We start from the raw sequence: 18,111 nt of genomic DNA on the forward strand, positions 1-18,111 counted from the left end.
ATGTCACACAGCACTGTTGCAGTGTCCAGATGTGCTATGATGTGACACAGGACTTCTGCAATGCCCACATGAGGTGTGATGTCACACAGCCCCGTTAAGGCAACCAGGTGGGCTGTGATGTCACAGAGCCTCACTACAAAACCCAGATGTGATGTGATGACAAACATCCCTGTTACTGCTCCCAGATGTGCTGTGATGTCACACAACACTATTACAGTGTCCAAATGTTCCGTGATATCACAGAGCACTGCTGCAGTGCCCAGATGTGCTGTTATGTCAAACTGCCCGCATACAGACCCCAGATGTGCTGTAATGTCACAGGGTCCCGTTTCGGTTCCCACATTGACTGTGATGTCACTCAGCAGCACTGCAAACATATCAGGGAACTGTTGTGTGACATCACAACACACATCAGACTCAATGATGTTAAAGGTCTTCTCCAGCTGCAATGATTCCATAGGTCTATGAGCTGTTGCACAGCCGTGGAGCTGAGGTGCTGAGGGACAGGGGTTGGTGATGGGCTCGGCAGGGTGAGGCTGGTGATGGGACTTGATGATCTTAAAGATCTTTTCCAACCCAAATGAATCTTTGATTCAATGATTCTATGTCAGGATGGAAATGTCTGTGTCAGCAGGAATCTTCCCCAGGGACCAGAGGCCCTTGCAGACCCTGAGCCCGCTGTCCCCAAGACGTGCCCCTTCCCCACTGTCACGTCTTTGTGCTCTGATCCCCCCAGTCAGCCTCGGGGACAGCCCTTGACCCTTGGGCAGCCCGACACCAGCTCTGGCCCAAACCCCCAAGGGATTTTAATCAGAACAAAGATGGAGGCACAGCCTGAACACAGGACACTGAAGGCAGAGGAAATGGCTGGCAAGGGCCGAGGGCTCCCTGGAGCTCAGGGCTCTCCCAGCCGCACAGCTCCCTCCTCCCTCCCAGTTGCTCCCAGCCCCGCGGCAGTGACGGGCTCTCCTGGCCTGGGGATGGGCCACCCTTGTGCCCTGAGCTGCAGTGTCACGGCCTCGCTGTCCTCAGGGGGATGTGCCAGGGACACCTCTTGGGCATCGTCGTAGCTCCAGCTCTCTGGGCACAGGCACTGGGCATCTCCCTCAGCTCCAGGGGCCCCGGCACTGCTCTGGGAGCACAGCTTTGTCTCTGCAAAGCAGCAAGGCAGGCTGTAGCACATTTGGACATCTCCTTCCTTCCTTCTCCTCACCACTTCAGAGATGCTGAGCCCCCCTCCACCCGCCCTGTCCCTCATCCTCATCCCCATCCCCTCACCTCCAGGTGCGTCCCTGGGCCCTGCTCCCTCCTCCGCTGTCCTGGGCACTTCCCAGCCTCTGTGCCCAAACACAAGGTCCTCCCCAGGGTCAGAAACCTCCCTGGCATCATCATAGCTATCTGCTGGGCCACCTCTGGGCAGGACAGGGACATCTGGTAACAGAAAGGAGCTGAGGTTGGTGAGAAGATGCATCGTGCAGAGAAGAGGACGGGAGGTAGCGCAGGGACACGGGGCTCAGACACTGGTGGCTGCAGCGGCACAGGAGATCCCCATCTGCTCCCCAACTCTGATGGTGGCACTCAGGGGCGCCACTGTCCATCCCAAGTCTGCAGCGATGAGACATCAACCCCTTCATGCCCCCCAATACCTCGTGCTGACCCCAGACCATCTTCCTCCTCACTGTCCATGTGATGGGGCTGCAGTTTGGTAAGGGACCCCTCCGAATAGGAGCCTGGAGAGGGGACCCACAAAGCCAGGGCTGAGTGGGGAGGAGGGCCCAGGACTGACCCTGTGCCCTGGGACAAACCCAGCTGGGGTGGGCAGAGCTGATGGGGAGGAAGCTTCTGTCCTGGGCCAGGACGTCTCTGCTCTCCCCACATTGCTGCAGGGACTTGGGCCTGGGGGCTGCAGGGAGTCAGCTGCAGCTGGGGACCAGGGGACAGAGCGCCCAGGGATGGACCCAGACCCACCTGATGGGCTGAATCTCGCCTGCTCCTCCCACACAGGGCTGTAACCGATCTCCTGGTACACCGCCTCAGGGAAGGGCTCCAGGGCTGTCTGGGAGCCTGTGGATAGAGGCCGCTCTGGCTCAGGGACAGGCAGCTCCCACCTTCCCTCCCCTCTGCAGCTGCCCCTCTCTGCCCCACGGATCCACAGCACAGCCCCTGCACTGCCACAGGGAGCTGAGGGCTGGGCAGAGGAGAAGCCTGAGGCCTGACACCACGGGGATGGACCCTGCTGCCCTGCATTCCTCCTGTGCCCATCTGCCCCAGCCCAGCTCTGGCCACTTCTGGCCCCATCCCCAACTCCCCCGTGTCGGGACTCTCTTCCCCTGGCTGCTGCTGGCCCATCATCAGGCAGTCAGTGGCACAGCAGCAGCACACGCCTGTGCCCCCAGCTCTGCCTGTGCTGACACACACACCCCACAGCGCCCTGGCCCTGCCAAGAGGCACCTTCCCGTGGCAGCGTGGGGCAGGACCCACCTCTGCGCTCAGCCCTGGCGCTGAGCACTCTCCAGGCCAGGAGGGCCAGCAGCAGGCAGACAAGGGCTCCCAGGATCATGCACATGATGACGGGCAACGAGACGCTTCTGCTGCTGGTCGGGCGGCCCCGAGTGGGATCTGCACAGGCAGCCATACACAGAGGGAAGCACCAGGCCACGGAGCAGTGGGTGGCTGGAGCACCCAGCCCTGACCCCCATCATACCGTGGGCAACTCACAGCCCTCCCCACCCCCGGCACCCATAACCCGCTGCCTCCTCTTGGGAGTTTCACCCCCAGTGAGGATCCCCTTCCCTCTGGCTGGGTCACAGCCTGGCCTCGAGGTGACTCGTTGCTGATGGGAAGGACACGTCACCTGCTCGAGGGGTCGATGCTGCTGTCCTGGGTGCAGCTGCAGAGGAGGAGAAGGAGAGATGAGCTGAGAGGGGGGTACGTGGGTACCAGGAGCCTCCACCCTTACCTGGCCTGTGTGTGCAGACACCCCTGGCACAGCCCCCCTGAACCACCCCTTCCACAGGGCTGCTCAGGAGGCTGTGACAGAGCCCAGGGCCCTGCTCTGGGCCTTGGCCAGGGCAGCACCAGCAGCCTGGGAGTTCAGAGACTCCTAGGATAGTGGGGGTTGGAACGGATTTCCAGAGCTCATCCAGCTGACATCCTGCTACAGCAGGTTCCCCTCGCTCAGGGGGCAGAGGAACGTGTCCAGGTGGGCTTGGAGAAGGAGCCTCCACACCCTCCTTGGGCAGCCTGGGCCAGGGTTCCCTCACATTAATAGTGTAAGAGTTTCTCTTTGTGTTTTAGTGGAGCTTTTTGTTTTGCAGCTTTTGTCCATTACCCCTTGTCCTGTGACTGGACATTGCAGAAAAAATGTCACCCCATCCCCCTGACACCCACCCTTTAGGTACTTGTCAGTGTTAATGAGATCTCCCCGAAGCCTCCTGCAGACTAAACAGCCCCAGGCCCCACAGCCTTTCCTCATAAGGAAGAGATTCCAGTCCCCAGATCATCTTGCTGGCCCTGCACTGGCCTCTCTCCAGCAGCTCCCTGTCCCTCTGGAGCTGGGGTGCCCAGAACTGGACACAGGACTCCAGATGACGCCCCACCAGATATGGCAGAGCAGAGGGGGAGTAGAACCTCTCTCGACCTGCTGCCCACCCTCTTCCTGATGCCCTCAGGATACCATCGGCCTTCTTACCCACGAGGGCACGTTGCTGGGTCATGTTCAGTTTATCAACCAGGACTCCAAGGTCCAGAAGTGCCCCTGGGGCTGCAGAGCCTGGCCGGGCAGCAGCTGGAGGACATCCAGCCCCACAGAAGCTGCTGCCCACATGGGACCAGGCTGCCAGGCTCTGCAGGAACAGCCTCGCTCTCCAGAGCTCTGAGGGCAGGACGGGACCTGCCCCAGCTCCATGCAGTGCCCCGGGCAGAGCTGCAGCCCCTGCACTCACCCGCGCAGCGCACGGCCGCGTCCTCCTTGTGCTGGCAGAGCCCGCGGTCCCCGGGCCAGGCCCGGCAGTGCTGCAGAGCCGCCTCTGTGCCCCGACACTCCACCTTCTCCAGCCAGACGGGGCCTGTGCCCTCCCCAAAGGCAGCCTCGGGCAGGGCGGCCACGGCGGGCCCACAGCCCAGCTGCCTGCAGGCCACCTCGGCATCCCGCACGTCCCACGTGTCGTCGCACACCGTCCCCCAGGAGCCGCGGTGCCACAGCTCCACCCGGCCCGAGCAGCCGTCCTCTCCTCCCACGGCGCGGATCCTCTCCCTGTCTGCAGGAGGCACAGAGCTGCTGGGGCAGCGGGACGGTGGGCACAGCCCTGCCAGGCCAGAAGGGCAGCAGAGGAGCAGCTCCCTACCTGTGCAGCTCGTGGCGTTGGGGCACGCGGAGCCCAGGGTTGGGGTCATTTTGGGCCGTGTCCCTGCAGAAGGAGATCAGAGAATCATGGAGTCATGGAATCATTTGGGTAGGAAAAGCCCCTGAAGGTGCTGGAGTCCCAGCCCTCCCCTCACCCTGCCCATCCCACCACTGACCCACGGCCCTCAGCACCTCAGCTTTGGGATCCCTCCAGAGATGAGGACACCCCACCTCCCTGGGCAGCCTGGCACAGGGGCTGACAAGCCTCTCAGGGAAAAAGTTCTGCCTCAGCTCCAATCTCAACCTCCCCTGGGGCAAGTTGAGTCCCTTTCCTCTTGTCCTGTCACTCATGACTGGAGAGAAGAGATCGACCCCCAGTTCCCTGCAGCCTCCTGTGAGTGTCAGTGAGTGCTGCTGACTCCCCTCAGCCTCTTCTTCTCCAGGCTCAACTCCCCCATTCACTCAGCCCCTCCCCAGCCACCTTTTGCTCCAGCCTCTTCCCCAGCTCCTCTTCCCGGCTCTGGCCATGCTGCAGCCCCTCAGTGTCCCTCTGGCAGTGAGTGAGGGGCCCAGCACTGAGCACAGCCGTCGAGCTGCAGCCTCACCAGAGCCCAGCACAGGGGACAATCCCTGCCCTGCTCCTGCTGCCACCCCAGTGCTGATCCCAGCCAGCAGGGAGGAATTGCTGGGTGGATGCTGGTGCCCGTGCAGCTCAGAATTACCACGGCAGGTGATGTGGGTCACATCTCGCAGCTCGTCGCACGACCGCAGGTTCCAGGGATCGGAGGGACACAGCCAGAAGGAGCCGTGTCTCTCCTCACACTCCACACGGTCCAGCCAGGCGGCGCCAGACACTCTGCCCCATGGCCCTTGTATCTCCAGGGTCCCTTCCTTCCCGCAGCCCAGCTCCTCGCACGCCAGTGACACCGTTTTGGGGGTCATGGAGTTGGAGCAAACGCTGCCCCACGTCCCGTTGTAGAAAACCTGCAGGCGCCCGGAGCAGCCGTTGCTGTTCTCCAGCCTCAGGGCCGTGAACTCTGGCAGGGGAGAGAGACGAGTCCCTGAGGGCCACACACCGCTGCCCTTGCCGCCCACCCCCAGGCACAGCTGAGCTCCCCAGGGACCCCGGCGGCCCCGGGGCTGCCCGTGCCTGGCTGTGCGCAGGAGGTGCCGGCGCAGGAGCTCAGTGACAGCCCGGGCCAGCGCTGGCCGTGCCCGGCTCTCCTGCTGGCCCGGCCTCCCTGAGCACCAGCCTCCCGCCACAGCTCCCGCCACACACCTGAGCAGACGGCTCCGGCGTCCTCTTTGTGCCCGCAGTCGTGCCGCCCCCAGGGCCCGGCTGGGCAGTCCCAGAGAGCGGCTTCGGCCCCGGAGCAGTTCACGCCGTCCAGCCAGATGTGCCCGGAGCCCTCCCCAAAGGCGGCAGAGCCCGGCGCCCGCACGGCCCCTCCGCAGCCCAGCTGTCGGCACACGACGGCGGCATCGGGCAGGTCCCGGCCGTCGTTGCAGACGCTGCCCCAGCTGCCCTGGGAGTAGATCTCCACTCTCCCGGCGCAGCGCCCGGGCCCATTCGCCAGTCGCACGCGTCGGCTCCCTGCGGCGGGGACGGAGCCCAGACGGCGGCGGGGGCCGGCTGCCCGCCCACCCTGTGCCCCGGGGGGCCCGTGGGGACACTCACCCTGGCAAACCACCCCCACGTCCTCCACGACCCCCGCTGCCGGCCAGGAGACGTTGCAGAGGCTCAGCTGTGCCTCGTGCCCCTGGCACCGCACCCCTCGCAGCCCCATGGGGCCCGGCCCTCGCTCGGCCGTGGGCGGCTTGTAGGCCGTCTCTGCCTCTCCGCACCGCAGCTGCCGACACGCCACACGGGCCTCCGCCACGGCCCACTGCTCAGACAGGACTCTGCCCCACGTCCCGCGCTGGAAGATCTCCACTCGCCCGGCGCACCGGCTCCCTCACCCCACCAGCCGCAGGGACCCGGAGCCAGCGGGGCCTGGGGAGTCGTGGAATCACCGATCATGGACTCACACAACCCTTTGGGCTGACGGGAAAAGCCCCTGAAGCTGCTGCAGCCCCAGCCCTGCCCTCACCCTGCCCAGCCCAGCACTGACCCACGGCCCTCAGCACCTCAGCCCCACGGCTTTGGGATCCCTTCAGGGCTGGGCTCAGGTTTCCCTAGAGCAGGTTGAGATTGGAGCTGAGGTGCTGGGTCAGTGGTGGGCTTGGCAGGGTGAGGGCAGGGCTGGGACTGCAGCAGCTTCAAGGCCTTTTCCAACCTAAGCCGTTGGTTCTCTGCTGGAGATGGGCCCTGGAAGCCAGTGTCCCTGGCAGGGAGCAGAGCTGAGGAGTCTGCCCCAGCAGAAAGCACAGGTTTGAGGCTGGTGCTCACCAGAAGCCCCAGCCTGGCTCTGTGGCTCACCCTCTGCTCTGCTGCTGCTGCTGGGGGCAGCCAGGCAGCCCCGTGGGACTGAGATCATGCCTGGGGCTATTTCTGTGTTGCTGGGACAGGGCTGTCTGCAGCCAGAGGGGTGGAATGAGCCCCACAGCCCTGTCCGGCACCCAGCACCCCGGGGGGACATCAAAAGAGCCTGAGCCTGGAGGTGGCCCTTGGGGCTGCCCTGGGGGGCAGGGACAACGTCTCTCTGCAGCCCTCAGGGCTTCTGCAGGGGGAAGTGCAGCCTGGGCCTGCCCCAGGTCCCCTGACTTGGGCTGCTGTCATGCCAGGAGACAAAGGAGCGAATCCAGGGTTTGCCAGCCCTCACCTGAGCAGACGACAGCAGCAGCATCCTCATGGGAGCACGGGGAGGCCCCCAGCACGGTCACTGGGCACTGTCCCAGGTGGGCTTCAGTCCCACTGCAGCGGAACGAGTGTCTCCAGACGGGGCCCGTTCCTCTCCCAAAACTCCCTCCTCTGGGAAGGGACATGGCAAAGCCACAGCCCAGGCGGCCACAGAGGACGTGGGCGTCAGAGAGGTGCCAGCGGGAGGCACAGAGGCTGCCCCAGGTCCCCTGCACGTGCAGCTCCACCCTCCCCTCGCACGCCGTGCTGCCGTTCACCAGCCTGAACCCTGCAAGCACAGAGACAGAGAACAATGGAAGGGGTTGGACTTGTGCTCTGGCTCCTTCAGGAGCTGGGGAGAGGTCAAATGGAGGAGAGCTGCCATCCTCCTCCTCCACCTCTTCCCGCATCATTGTGGGGCTGCAGACCCCACATCAGCCCCTCTGTCCTCAGGCCCAGCACGGTCCCTGCCCCGCTGCCCTGTCCCCAGCACATCCCTGGTGTTTTACACCCCAGTGACAGTCCTTACGTGTGCAGTTGAGCCAAGTAGCAGCTCTGGGGGTGCAGAGCTGGTCGCAGGAGGGGCCTCTGGGGCAAAACTGGAGGAAGGGTTCATTCCCTGCACACTGCAGCTCTCTGTCCCACATGGCACCGGCGCTGGCTCCATCACGAGCTGCCCCTTGGATGTTCAGGGCTGCCCCACACTGCAGCTCCCTGCAGACCACAGCAGCAGCTCTGGCACCAAAGGCTGAGGCACAGACACTTTTCCACTTCTCCCCATCATGGATATCCACGTGTCCTGAGCAGTCGTTGTCCCCTCCGACCAGCCAGACAAACCCTGGAGCAGACAAACCCCCTGTGAGTTCCCAGCGCCTGCTGGCAGTTACCTACCCTTATCCCACCTCATCTCCAAGGAGACCACAAAGTGTCCCACAAGCCCCCAGCAGCTCCCAGTGGGTGTTGATGGCACAGACACACCAGGAGCAGCCCTGGGCTGCAGCAGCTCCCAGGGCAAGGACGGGCACTGAGGACAGTGCAAGTGCTGGCACAGATCCTGCGGCACAGGGCAGCTGGGGCTGGGGTAAGAAGGAAAGGTGCAGCAACAGGTCACCCCAACTGCATGGGTTGTGTCCCTGTGGGCTGCAGCTCAGGGGTCACCCTGGCAGAGGAATAAGGTGCCAATAAGGTCCCTTGTTATCTCTTGCCATTCCCCAGGGCTGTGGGTGGCTGCATGAGATGCTGTGGGTGCCTCTGGCATGGTGGGAGCTGGTCCGTGGCAATGCCAGACTGGTCCTGGCTGAGTGGGAGGAGGAAGATGGGAACTGAGAGACAATGGGGCAGGGAGGAGGCAGGCCAGGCACCAACTTAGAGTGGGCTGAGCAACCTCAGGGTCCAGGTTTGTGGTGAGAACCCAGGCTGGGTTCCTTTTGTCCTTTCTCAGGACTGGAGAAACCAGCAACACCAGCTGCAGCTTGGCAGAGTGACCAGCCAGCCTGGACCCTGCTCTCACACACACTCATTGATCCTGGAGGGCACAGCCAGGTCCCTTTCTGGCCTCTTACCTGAACAGCTCACTCCAGCATCCTCATAGTGATCACAGTTGTTCTCACCCCATCCTCTGTGTGTACAGTTGGACAGGGCAGGCTCAGAGCCACGACACCGAACATCATCCAACCAAATGGGGCCAGATCCTGGCCCAAAATGTGCATTCCGAAAAGCTCGAACAGCAGACCCACATCCCAGCTGCTTGCAAACCACTGCAGCATCTTTCAAGTCCCATTCATCATCACACACAGTTCCCCACTGTCCCTTGTGTTCCACCTCCACTCTCCCAGCACAGCGGCTGCCGCCATTCACCAGCCTCAACTCTGCAGCCCCTGAAACGCCAACACGGGGCTGGTCAGGAGAGCACTGAGCTCCAGACGACAGCTCTGAGGTCCCCCCTGCCCAGGCCATAGGTAAAGGCACCTGAGGGACAGCCCTCCCCATCCTGGGCTGTCCCTGGGGCAGTCTGGGGGTCCCTTTTCTCCCCAGCTCTGCAAAGGGCTGAGGCTGCCCAGCAGCAGACCTGCTGTACCATTCACAGCGCCACAGCCTGCAGCACATCCCCACTAATTCAACCACCCCTTTCCCATGTCCCCTCTCTCCTCCCCAGCACAGCAACCCCCGTATGGCCCCGTGCCCCAGCCCCACACCTCCCTCTCCCACCCACACAGGCACAGCATCCACTCCCTTGAGCACCTTCTGCCCCTCGTCCCAGCGGCACCCGTGAAGAAACCGAATTGCCAGAGGTATCCCGATGAGCACGCTGGTGCCCACTGGCCCTGGGCTGTGGGACAAGGGAGCCAGCACTTACCCCTGCACAGCTGCAGCCCGAGGAGCAGCCACAGCACCCGAGGCCACAGGAGTCCCTGCGTGCCCATCCTGAGCCTCCTGCCCCGCGGCCACAGCCCTGCTGCTCCCCACTCCCCGGCACGGCTCCCGCACCCTCGTGGGGCTGCTGCTGATGGCAGGGTGAGATCTCTGAGAGATGCCAACGCAGCTGCAGGAGCCAATCCAAGCAGCAGCACCTTTTGAGATGTGATCAGGAGCTCTCTCCCCTCTGACACAGCTCAGCCCGCCAATGAGCTTCTCCAGTGCCCTTCATGCCCATATATGAGGGACACCACGGTCCCAATGCAGGTGCCACGGCTGCTGCCATGGGGCAGAGTTATGGGCCGAGGCAGGCGCAGAGGGGAAATGGGTCTCCAGGCCCTCAATTGGGAGCACTGGGAGCACTGGGAGCACTGGCCATCCCCAGGGCTACACTCATCAGAGAACCCACAAGGGCAGTGTCCACCAACCCCGAGCTGTGGGGCTGCACTGGCTCTGTGTCGGGGTGGAAAGGGAACAGCCCCTGCCCTGCTGCAGCCCCTGTGGGACAGCCCTGGGCTGGGGGCAGAGCTGCAGCCCCGGCCTGCAGGAACATCCCTCCTGGAGAGCCTCAGGACAGGGCCCCGGCAGGAGCCGCGCTGGGACACGTCCCCAGCCCGGCAGCAGGACAGGCCCCAGCATGTCCCCAACCGTCCCCGTGTGCCCCAGGGGCCGTTGTTCCCTGCAGGCAGATGCATCGGGAGCTGCAGCTGCTGCTGCACAAACCGCAGCCCCCGCGGCCTCGCAGCACTCGCTGCGCTTCCCCCACAGCGCCCGGCCAGGAAGCCTGAGGTTTCCTCCTGGCACCCAGCCCAGGCACAGCCCCGCGGGGCCCGACACACCCCCAGCCCCACTGCTCCTGCCGGGGCTGCTCCTTCGGCCTCGCAGAGACACCAATCACAGCTCCTGGCCCCTGGGACGGCCTCGCTGCACATGGATGCTCCACACTGAGCCCCACGGCCATGGGGGGCACTGCAGGGATGTCACCTCACACCCACATACAGGGACCCCTGACATGTTCTCACTTTCTCACTCCCTTCTGCTGCAGCATCTTCTTCCCCTTCTCCAGTCTGTCCATCACAGAGGCCTTACCTCCATCACTCACTGGCCAGGCCTTGGGCAGCAGCGGGTCCAGCCCAGAGCTGACTGGCCTGGCCCTGCCAGATACAGGGGAAGCTCTCTGTTTAAAGCAGCCACACCTGGAGCCCCCGACTGCCAAACCTGCCCACACAAACCCACTGCATCCCGTTCCAACAGAGAGATGCTGTGAGCGAGCCAGCTCTGAGGAAGCCTCGCACTCGCTGCTCGATGGGCTGCAGCTGGGACAGAGCAGGTTCAGGCCTGAGCTGCAGGGAGAGGAACCCAAACATTTCCAGAGCAGCACTGTAAGCACAGACACCACCAGCAGCAGCAGGAATGACACATATCCTGATAAAGACAGTTTCACAAAGAAAAGCAAAGGCTGTGTGTGGCAGCAAAGGGGAACACACCGGCTTCCACACACCCCACAGCTCCTGTGCCCCCCTCTCCCCATCTGTAAAGCCAGAGGGGCACCAGGAGCCAGCCGGGGCGCTGAGAGTTCTCCCCTGTGGGCAGCGGAAGCCCAAGAGGCCACGTGCTCAATGTTCTCGGTGCAGGCGACAGTGAGCAGCACGGGCAAGGACACAGAATGGAGCTGGATGCCTGAGCCGTGAGCAGGAGCTGCAGGCCCCAGCAGAGGCGACAGATGCTGCGCTGGTTCTCCACTGGGCCGTTCCTGGAGCACACCCCCAAGGCCACGAAGCCCCTGAGCAGCAGGTAGCCTGCGGGAGAGCAGAAGCATGGGGCAGGCAGCGCCCGGCCGGCTCAGCCGGGCTGACAGGAGCTGCTGAGCTGCACCCGCAGCGCTGCAGGGAAACCTGACGCCGGAGCCACGTCTCTCAGAGCACCAGGGCAGCGGCTGCGGCAGCCACGGGGGCAGCAAGCCCCGGCTGCTACGGCAGCACCTTGCAGCTCCAGGAGGAGACACATGCAGTGCAGAAACAGCCAGTCCAAAGGGCTCGGTGCCTACCTAGGAGGTACTGCCAGTAGGCTGCAGATCTCCTGCAGCATCTTGAAGATCAGCTGCCGCAGGCTCTGTGAGAAACACCACCCTCGGAACAGCAACAAGGACCCGGCACCTTCCTAGCAGAGGAGATGGCAAGTTGAGGACAGGCAGTGGGCAGCCGTGGCTACCTGCCTCCAGCTGCTGAGCCCTTGCCCTGCAGAGCCAACGGGCACTGCCCACGCAGCCCTCCTTGTCCCCAGCTCACGGGGTGAAGGAGGTGACTCACCTGCTCAGCCTGTCCCCACAGAACAACAATCACAGGCCAAGGAAGTAAAGCAGGAACAGCTTAGGGTCAAAGCCTGGACACAGAGTGTGTCCAGGCAGAGAGGAACCCCGGCACAGCACCGTCTGGACTGAGCTCCATCCTGCCACATGGCCAGAGGGACAGGGAAGGGAGAGAACCTGCCACAAGTGCCCCAGATTCCCCTGCTTTCTATCCCGTGGGCAAACACAGGCTTCTGTGAAAAGCTGCTGCAAGTATCCCCTGTGGGCTTTAGGAGGAGCTTCCATTTAAACATAAGGAACATATTTCCCTGTTAATGTGAGGGAGCCCTGGCCCAGACTGCCCAGGGAGGGTGTGGAGGCTCCTTCTCGGCAGGTTTCCAAACCCACCTGCACACGTTCCTGTGTCCCTGACCAAGCAGAACCTGCCTTAGCAGGGGGTTGGGCTGAAGGATCTCTAAAGGTTCCTGACAAGCCCCATCATTCTGTGACTCTGTGGGGGGCAGCCAGGCCCTGCCTCCAGTTGCCACAGTCACGGCTGGACGCGGCCTTCCCTGCAGAGCCCCGCACAGCCCAACACAGACACATCACTTCACAGGCATCACACAGTCACAGGATCATTTCAGCTGGGAGAGACCTTTCAGCTCCTGGAGTGCAGCCTCTGTCCCAGTCCCATCACCCACCAGCCCATTGCCCTCCGTGCAACACCCACCCGGCTCTGAAACCCCTCCAGGGATGGTGACTCCAGCAGCTCCCTGGGCACCTGTTCCAAGGCCTGACAACCCTGTCAGCAAAGAAATTCCTCCTCACGTCCAGCCTGAACCTCCCCTGGCACAACTTGAGGCTGTTTCCTCTTCTTCTATTGCTTGTTATCAGGGAGAACAGACTGACCCCCACCTCGCTGCAGCTTCCTTTCAGGTAGATGTAGAGAGCGAGAAGGTCTCCCCTGAGCCTTCTTTTCTCCAGGCTAAACAGCCCCAGACCCCTCAGCCCTTCCTCATGAGATGTGCTCCAATTCCTTTCCTAGCTTGGTAGCTGCCTCTGGATCCTCTCCAGCACCTCCATGTCCTTCTTGTAGAGAGAGACCCTGAACTGAGCACAGTATTGGAGGTGCAGCCTCACCAAAGGCGAGTCCAGGGCAATGATCAGCTCCCTGCTCCTGCTGACAACACTGTTCCTGATCCAGGCCAGGGTGCCCTTGGCCTTCTTGCCTATCCTGGATGACTAAATGCATCCAGCTGGGAAGCTGAAGCTCATTAGTGACGCTTCAGCAGCAGGATTTGGGTTAAAACTGGGCTTTCTGGGAAGAATGAAGCATTTCTTACACCAGCCACAGCCCTGCTCTCTGTGTCCTTGCCCATTCACACCAGCTGCCCAAAGGGAGACTGAAACACAACAAAGGGTGAAAAGGAAACAATCTCTTTGCGGATGGGTCTCACCTGTTTTCATTTCCTTTTCCTTCTTGGACATCTTGCCTGTCTCTTCCGTGACCTTGGCATCTCCCTTCTCACACAGGCAGAGAACCGAGGCGCCGGCGCTGGCCGCTTCCACCACTGCCCACAGGGCCCCTGAAACACAAACACAGAGTACGTCAACAACCAGCAACCTGCAGGATCTGGGTGTCTCCTAAAATAGGACAAGGCTCTCAACTCAGCTCATCAAGAGAAAGGGGCTGGGGACAGTCAGACACCCCAGTGGAATGAGGCTTGGACAAGGTTTTCACAGCTCCAGCTGGAACACTGCACAGGGACTCACAAAGTTCACCCCCAGATGTTTCCAAACCCTCCCAGCTTCTCCTCTTTCTGTGAGCACCTTGGTTTTTGCAAGAGGCTGGTTTGGGAAGTGCCTCTGCTGGGGGCTGTTTCTGTGACTGGTGGTGTGTGGTTTAGGGGAAGGGGATGTCTCTGAGCAGGAGGGTGCTGACAACACCCAGTGAGAGCCCAAAGCCTTGCACCTACCCAACAAATCACCAACACAACTCCTTTTGTCACCTTCCTGCCTGCCACAAGCATTCACAAGGGAGGATTAGACTTGCAAGTACAGATAAAACCCCAATGGATGGAGTTCAGAGGGACACACAGAGGTGAGGGCAGGACACGTTCAAGCACACCCAGTGGGAAGAGGAGCAAAGAGCTGTGCCCACCACATGAACCCAAGGAGCAGACAGCACTGACCAAGAGCCCCCTCCCACTGATGGCCCTCACGGGGCTTCCTGCTGGGAATTCAAAGCCCTTTATATCACTTTAAAACACCTGACTCAGATGAGAACCTGTGGGGCAACCAACTGTTCACCACAGCTCTGTGTTTGCTTCTCCCAAACGTGCTCACACCACCCGTGAGGGAAAAGCAGCAGCAGCAGAGGATGAGCCAAAGTGGCAACCTCCCAGCCCAAAAAGAACCCTGGCCAAAGGGAGCCCACCCAGGACAGAGGGACACGGCACTACCGCAGCAATTCCTGACTCGGGAGGGCTCCAGGAACCCTTTGAGCTGTTGTCACCCCTCTCTGGGGCTGAACTTCCCTCCCCCTCCCCCGCCATGGGACCGCATCAAGCAGCGTTTAAACACAACAGCACGAAGGAAATAACGCGGGGCGGGGGAAGAGCGGGACACAAAGTGTTTGCGATGAGCGAAGCGTGTCCCAGGCAGCTGCCAGCGCCGGGGCCGCCTCCCCCGGGACTCCCCGCCGCAGAACGGGGCCCAGCCCGGTCGTTCCCGGCTGCCCGGGGCTCGTCCCGCTCCGCCGCGGCTGCCCGGCTGCAGCGAGAGGCGGCGGCGGGGAAGCGGGAGCGGGTCAAACCCCGAACAGAAGAGCGGAGCGGGGCAGCGCCGGGGCGGGCCGCGGGCGGCAGCCCCCGCCGGGCCCGGGTCCCGCTCCCGCTTTCCCCCGCGGCACGGAGGGACGGCGCGGCCCCGCCTCCCCCCGCCCCGCTCCGCGCCGCCGCCGGGGCCCGAGGAGCCGCCGCGGAGCCGCGTTCGGCCGCCTCCCCCCCACCGGCGCCCGCGGGCGGCTCTCGGGCTCCCGGGGCCTCGCCGCCCGCCCCGGGCCCGCCGCCGCCTCCGCCCGGCCCCGCCTCACCGGACACCCCCGGCCCGCCGCGGAGCCCCCTCCCCGCCGCCCTCCCGCCGCCCCCCGGCCCGCCCGCGGCCCGCGCTCACCGCCGGCCACGCGCCCCCCATCCTGCGCTCGCTCGCCGCCCGGCGCTCAGCCGTGGGGAGCTCGGCCGCCTCCTCCTCGCCCGACACGGCCGGAGCCGCCTCCGCCGGGACCCCCGGGAGCAGCCGCCGGCGCCGCCCCCGCGCTGAGAGACCCCCGGCAGCGCGAGCGGCGGCGCGAGCGGGGCGGTGGCGCGGGCTCCGCGCGGGGCACGCTGGGACTACGACTCCCGGCAGGCACCGCGGCTGCCGCCGGCGGCTTTGCGCGACAGCGAGGCGCGGGCGCTGACGGGAAATGGAGTCCGCGGGGCGGCCGCGGGGAAGCGGCGCCTGTCCCGCGGCTGCCGCGGCTGCCGCTGCTCCCGCTCCCGCTCCCGCCCCGCAGCATCATCACCTCTGGGCACAGGCGTAAGAATCGCCCGAGGGTGGCGGCTGGAAGGGCCGTCACTAAAAAGAGTCACAGAACGGTGGCGGTTGGAAGCGACCCCTAAAGCTCATCCAGCCCAACCCCCATCTCAGGCGGGTCCCACCTAGATCAGGTCACACAGGAGCGTGTCCAGCTGGGCTTGGAAACCTGCCGAGAAGGAGCCTCCGCAGCCTCCCTGGGCAGCCCGGGCCAGGGCTCCCTCACCTCAGCAGGGAAATGGCTTTTGCTCATGTTTCAATGGGACATTTTGTGTTGCAGCTTCTTTCCATCAGCCCTTGTCCTGTCACTGGATACAACAGAACAAAAGTGCTGCCCCAGCCCCCTGACAGCCACCAGTGACATATTTGTCAGTATTAATGAGAACCCCCTGCAGTCTCCTCTTACCTAAACAGCCCCAGGGCCCGCAGCCTTTCCTCCTCACACACATGTTCCATCCCCTCAGCATCTCAGTAGCCCTGTGTTGCCTCTCTGCAGCCGTTCCCTGTCTCTCTGGAGCTGGGGACTCTGCCCTTACTCCTGGTGACCCTCAGCAGGTTCCTCTCTGCCCAACTCTCAGCCTGTCCAGCTCTCACTGACTGGCAGCACAGCCTCTGGGGAATCAGCCAGTGCTCCCAGTTTGGTGCCATCAGGGAGCTCACTGAGGGTCCCTCTGTCCCCTCATCCAGGTGGTTGATGAAGATGTTGAACAAGACTGACCCCAGAACCCATCCCTGTGGAACCCCACTGACCACAGGCCTCCAACTCGATTCTGTGCCATTGATCACCACGCTGGGGGATCACCACTCCTCCCCAAGCTCTTGTGACCAGCCTCAAGATTTTTGGGTATATACTGGGCTTTTTCCAGCAGCTGGTGGCACTGGTGCAGTTCAAGGGTGACACAAGCTCTTGTCATCTGGGGTCTGGATCATGTCAGGGATGATGCCACCAAAGAACTTACACACAAACACGCTCGCTCTGGGAAACGAGGGGAGCAGAGTGTGAGGAGAGCACAGCCTGGGCACGAGGAGCAGCCCCCTGCCAGCCTGGCACACAACCTGTTGAAGGAACAACCCCATGCACCAGTACAGGCTGGGGGTCGAAGTGCTGAAAAGCAACTCTGCAGAGAGAGACCTGGGAGACCTGATTGATAATAAACTAAACATGAGCCAGCAATGTGCCCTCGTGGCCAAGAAGGCCAATGACATTCTGGGATGCATCAAGAGGAGTGTGACCAGCAAGAAGAGGGAAGTTCTTCTCCCCCTCTACTCTGCCCTGGTGAGGCCTCATCTGGAGTCCTGTGTCTAGTTCTGGGCTCCTCAGCTCAAGAGGGATTGGGAACTGCTGGAGAGAGTCCAGCGCAGGGCCACCAAGATGATCAGGGGTATAGAACATCTTTCATACGAGGAAAGGCTGCAGGAGCTGGGGCTGTTCAATCTGGAGGAGATTGAGGGGTGATCTTATTAACATTTATAAATATCTAAAGGGTGGGTGTCAGGATGTTGGGACATCCCTCTTTTCTATAGCAGCTAGTAACAGGACAAGGGGTGATGGGATGAAGCTGGAACACAACAAGTTCCATTTAAACATAAGAAAAACCTATTTCACCATGAGAGTGATGGAGCAGTGGAACAGGCTGCCCAGAGGAGCTGTGGAGGCTCCTTCCTTGGAGGTCTTCAAGACCTGCCTGGACACATTCCTATGCGACCTGAACCTCCTTCTGCTGGGGGGTTGGACTAGATGATCTCTAAAGGTCCCTTCCAACACCTACCAGTCTATTATTCTAAGATTCTACATCTTTTAATGTCACAGAGCAATGTGTCAGTGCCCAGTGGTGATGTGACGTCACAGAACCCCGCTGCAGTGCCCTGGAGTGCTGTCATTTCATGTAGCACTGTTGCAGTGCCAAGATGTTCTATGATGTCACACAGCCCCCTTCCAGTCCCTAGATATGCTGTGATGTCACAGAACACTGGTGCAGTGTTGAGATATACTGTGTTCTCACAGAGCACTGTAGCAATGTGCAGTTGTGACATGAAGTTATACAGCACTGTTTCAGTGCCCATGTGTGCTGTGATGCCAGAGAGTCCCGTTTCATTGCCAGGATATGATATTATGTCTTAGAGCACTGCTACAGTGCCCAGACATCCTGTGATGTCACAAAGCACTATTGCAGTGCCCGGATATGCTATTATATATCAGAGCAGTGATGGAGTGCCCAGATGTCTTGTAATGTCACAGAGCACTGTTGCAGTGCCCAGTGGTGATATGAAATCACAAAACCCCGCTGCAGTTCCCTGGAGTGCTGTGATTTCATGGAGCACTGTTGCAGTGCCAAGATGTTCTATGATGTCATACAGCCCCCTTCCAGTGCCTAGATATGTTATGATGTCACAGAACACAGGTGCAGTGCCTGGTACTGCTGTGATGTCATAGAGCACTGTAGCAATGTGCAGTTTGATATGATGTTGTAGAGCAGTGTTGCAGTGCCCACATCTTCAGTGATACCACAGAGTCCCATTCCAGTGCCCACATATTATGTGAACTCATGAGCACTACTACCGTGCCCAGACATCCTGTGATGTCACAGAGCACTATTGCAGTGCTCAGATGTGCTATTATATATCACAGCAGTGATGGACTGCCCAGATGTCTGGTAATGTCACAGAGCACTGTTGCAGTGCCCAGTGGTGATGTGATATCACAGAATG

At 61.8% G+C, this 18,111-nt stretch overlaps 3 protein-coding genes across 6 annotated transcripts; all 3 read right to left on the reverse strand.

The window, feature by feature from the left end:
• Positions 1-669: 669 nt before the first annotated feature.
• On the reverse strand, positions 670-6,149 carry LOC133629378 (antigen WC1.1-like). Of its 2 annotated transcripts, none has more exons than XM_062020036.1 (10): positions 5,625-6,149; positions 5,068-5,382; positions 4,347-4,409; positions 3,945-4,259; positions 2,855-2,890; positions 2,482-2,619; positions 1,969-2,064; positions 1,647-1,757; positions 1,279-1,431; positions 670-1,152 (listed from the first exon to the last, which is right to left on the reverse strand). In XM_062020036.1, exons 1-10 carry the CDS (start codon positions 6,130-6,132, stop codon positions 896-898), a joined length of 1,992 nt encoding a protein of 663 aa, XP_061876020.1. In that variant the 5' UTR covers positions 6,133-6,149; the 3' UTR covers positions 670-895. The 2 variants fall into 2 exon arrangements, with proteins under 2 accessions (XP_061876020.1, XP_061876019.1); XM_062020035.1 differs by having other exon boundaries at positions 3,692-4,276.
• Positions 6,150-6,251: 102 nt separating this feature from the next.
• Positions 6,252-9,235, reverse strand: LOC133629379 (antigen WC1.1-like). Of its 2 annotated transcripts, XM_062020037.1 has the most exons (5): positions 8,687-9,235; positions 7,654-7,962; positions 7,108-7,413; positions 6,473-6,694; positions 6,252-6,338 (listed from the first exon to the last, which is right to left on the reverse strand). In XM_062020037.1, the coding sequence occupies exons 1-4, from the start codon at positions 9,228-9,230 to the stop codon at positions 6,474-6,476; spliced, it is 1,380 nt and encodes a 459-aa protein (XP_061876021.1). In that variant the 5' UTR covers positions 9,231-9,235; the 3' UTR covers positions 6,252-6,338; position 6,473. The 2 variants fall into 2 exon arrangements, with proteins under 2 accessions (XP_061876021.1, XP_061876022.1); XM_062020038.1 differs by lacking the exon at positions 6,473-6,694.
• A 104-nt stretch (positions 9,236-9,339) lies between these two features.
• On the reverse strand, positions 9,340-15,188 carry LOC133629381 (uncharacterized). Of its 2 annotated transcripts, none has more exons than XR_009821004.1 (4): positions 15,001-15,188; positions 13,284-13,412; positions 11,587-11,699; positions 9,340-11,338 (listed from the first exon to the last, which is right to left on the reverse strand). XR_009821004.1 is itself a non-coding variant. In XM_062020040.1 (4 exons), exons 2-4 carry the CDS (start codon positions 13,312-13,314, stop codon positions 10,558-10,560), a joined length of 921 nt encoding a protein of 306 aa, XP_061876024.1. In that variant the 5' UTR covers positions 13,315-13,412; positions 15,001-15,188; the 3' UTR covers positions 9,340-10,557. The 2 variants fall into 2 exon arrangements, 1 of the variants encoding a protein (XP_061876024.1); XM_062020040.1 differs by having other exon boundaries at positions 11,587-11,695.
• Between the last annotated feature and the right edge of the window lie 2,923 nt (positions 15,189-18,111).

Source organism: Colius striatus, unplaced genomic scaffold (genome assembly GCF_028858725.1).
Source record: "Colius striatus isolate bColStr4 unplaced genomic scaffold, bColStr4.1.hap1 scaffold_40, whole genome shotgun sequence".
NCBI classification, from domain to species: domain Eukaryota; kingdom Metazoa; phylum Chordata; class Aves; order Coliiformes; family Coliidae; genus Colius; species Colius striatus.

Excerpts from the sequence above, each read along its gene's own strand:
- LOC133629378 (XM_062020035.1), bottom strand. The coding sequence starts at position 6,132 with ATGGGGCTGCGAGGGGTGCGGTGCCAGGGGCACGAGGCACAGCTGAGC. Across the intron at positions 2,065-2,481 it reads CGCCAGGGCTGAGCGCAGAG|GCTCCCAGACAGCCCTGGAG; the intron begins GTGGGTCCTGCC and ends CTCTATCCACAG. Across the intron at positions 1,758-1,968 it reads GGCGAGATTCAGCCCATCAG|CCCTGGCTTTGTGGGTCCCC; the intron begins GTGGGTCTGGGT and ends CTCCCCACTCAG.
- LOC133629379 (XM_062020037.1), bottom strand. The coding sequence starts at position 9,230 with ATGTGCTGCAGGCTGTGGCGCTGTGAATGGTACAGCAGGTCTGCTGCT. Across the intron at positions 7,963-8,686 it reads TGCTGGAGTGAGCTGTTCAG|GGTTTGTCTGGCTGGTCGGA; the intron begins GTAAGAGGCCAG and ends TGTCTGCTCCAG. Across the intron at positions 7,414-7,653 it reads TACTTGGCTCAACTGCACAC|GGTTCAGGCTGGTGAACGGC; the intron begins GTAAGGACTGTC and ends CTGTGCTTGCAG.
- LOC133629381 (XM_062020040.1), bottom strand. The coding sequence starts at position 13,314 with ATGTCCAAGAAGGAAAAGGAAATGAAAACAG. Across the intron at positions 11,696-13,283 it reads GGAAAAGGAAATGAAAACAG|GTGCCGGGTCCTTGTTGCTG; the intron begins GTGAGACCCATC and ends TCTGCTAGGAAG. Across the intron at positions 11,339-11,586 it reads CTACTGGCAGTACCTCCTAG|GCTACCTGCTGCTCAGGGGC; the intron begins GTAGGCACCGAG and ends GCTCTCCCGCAG.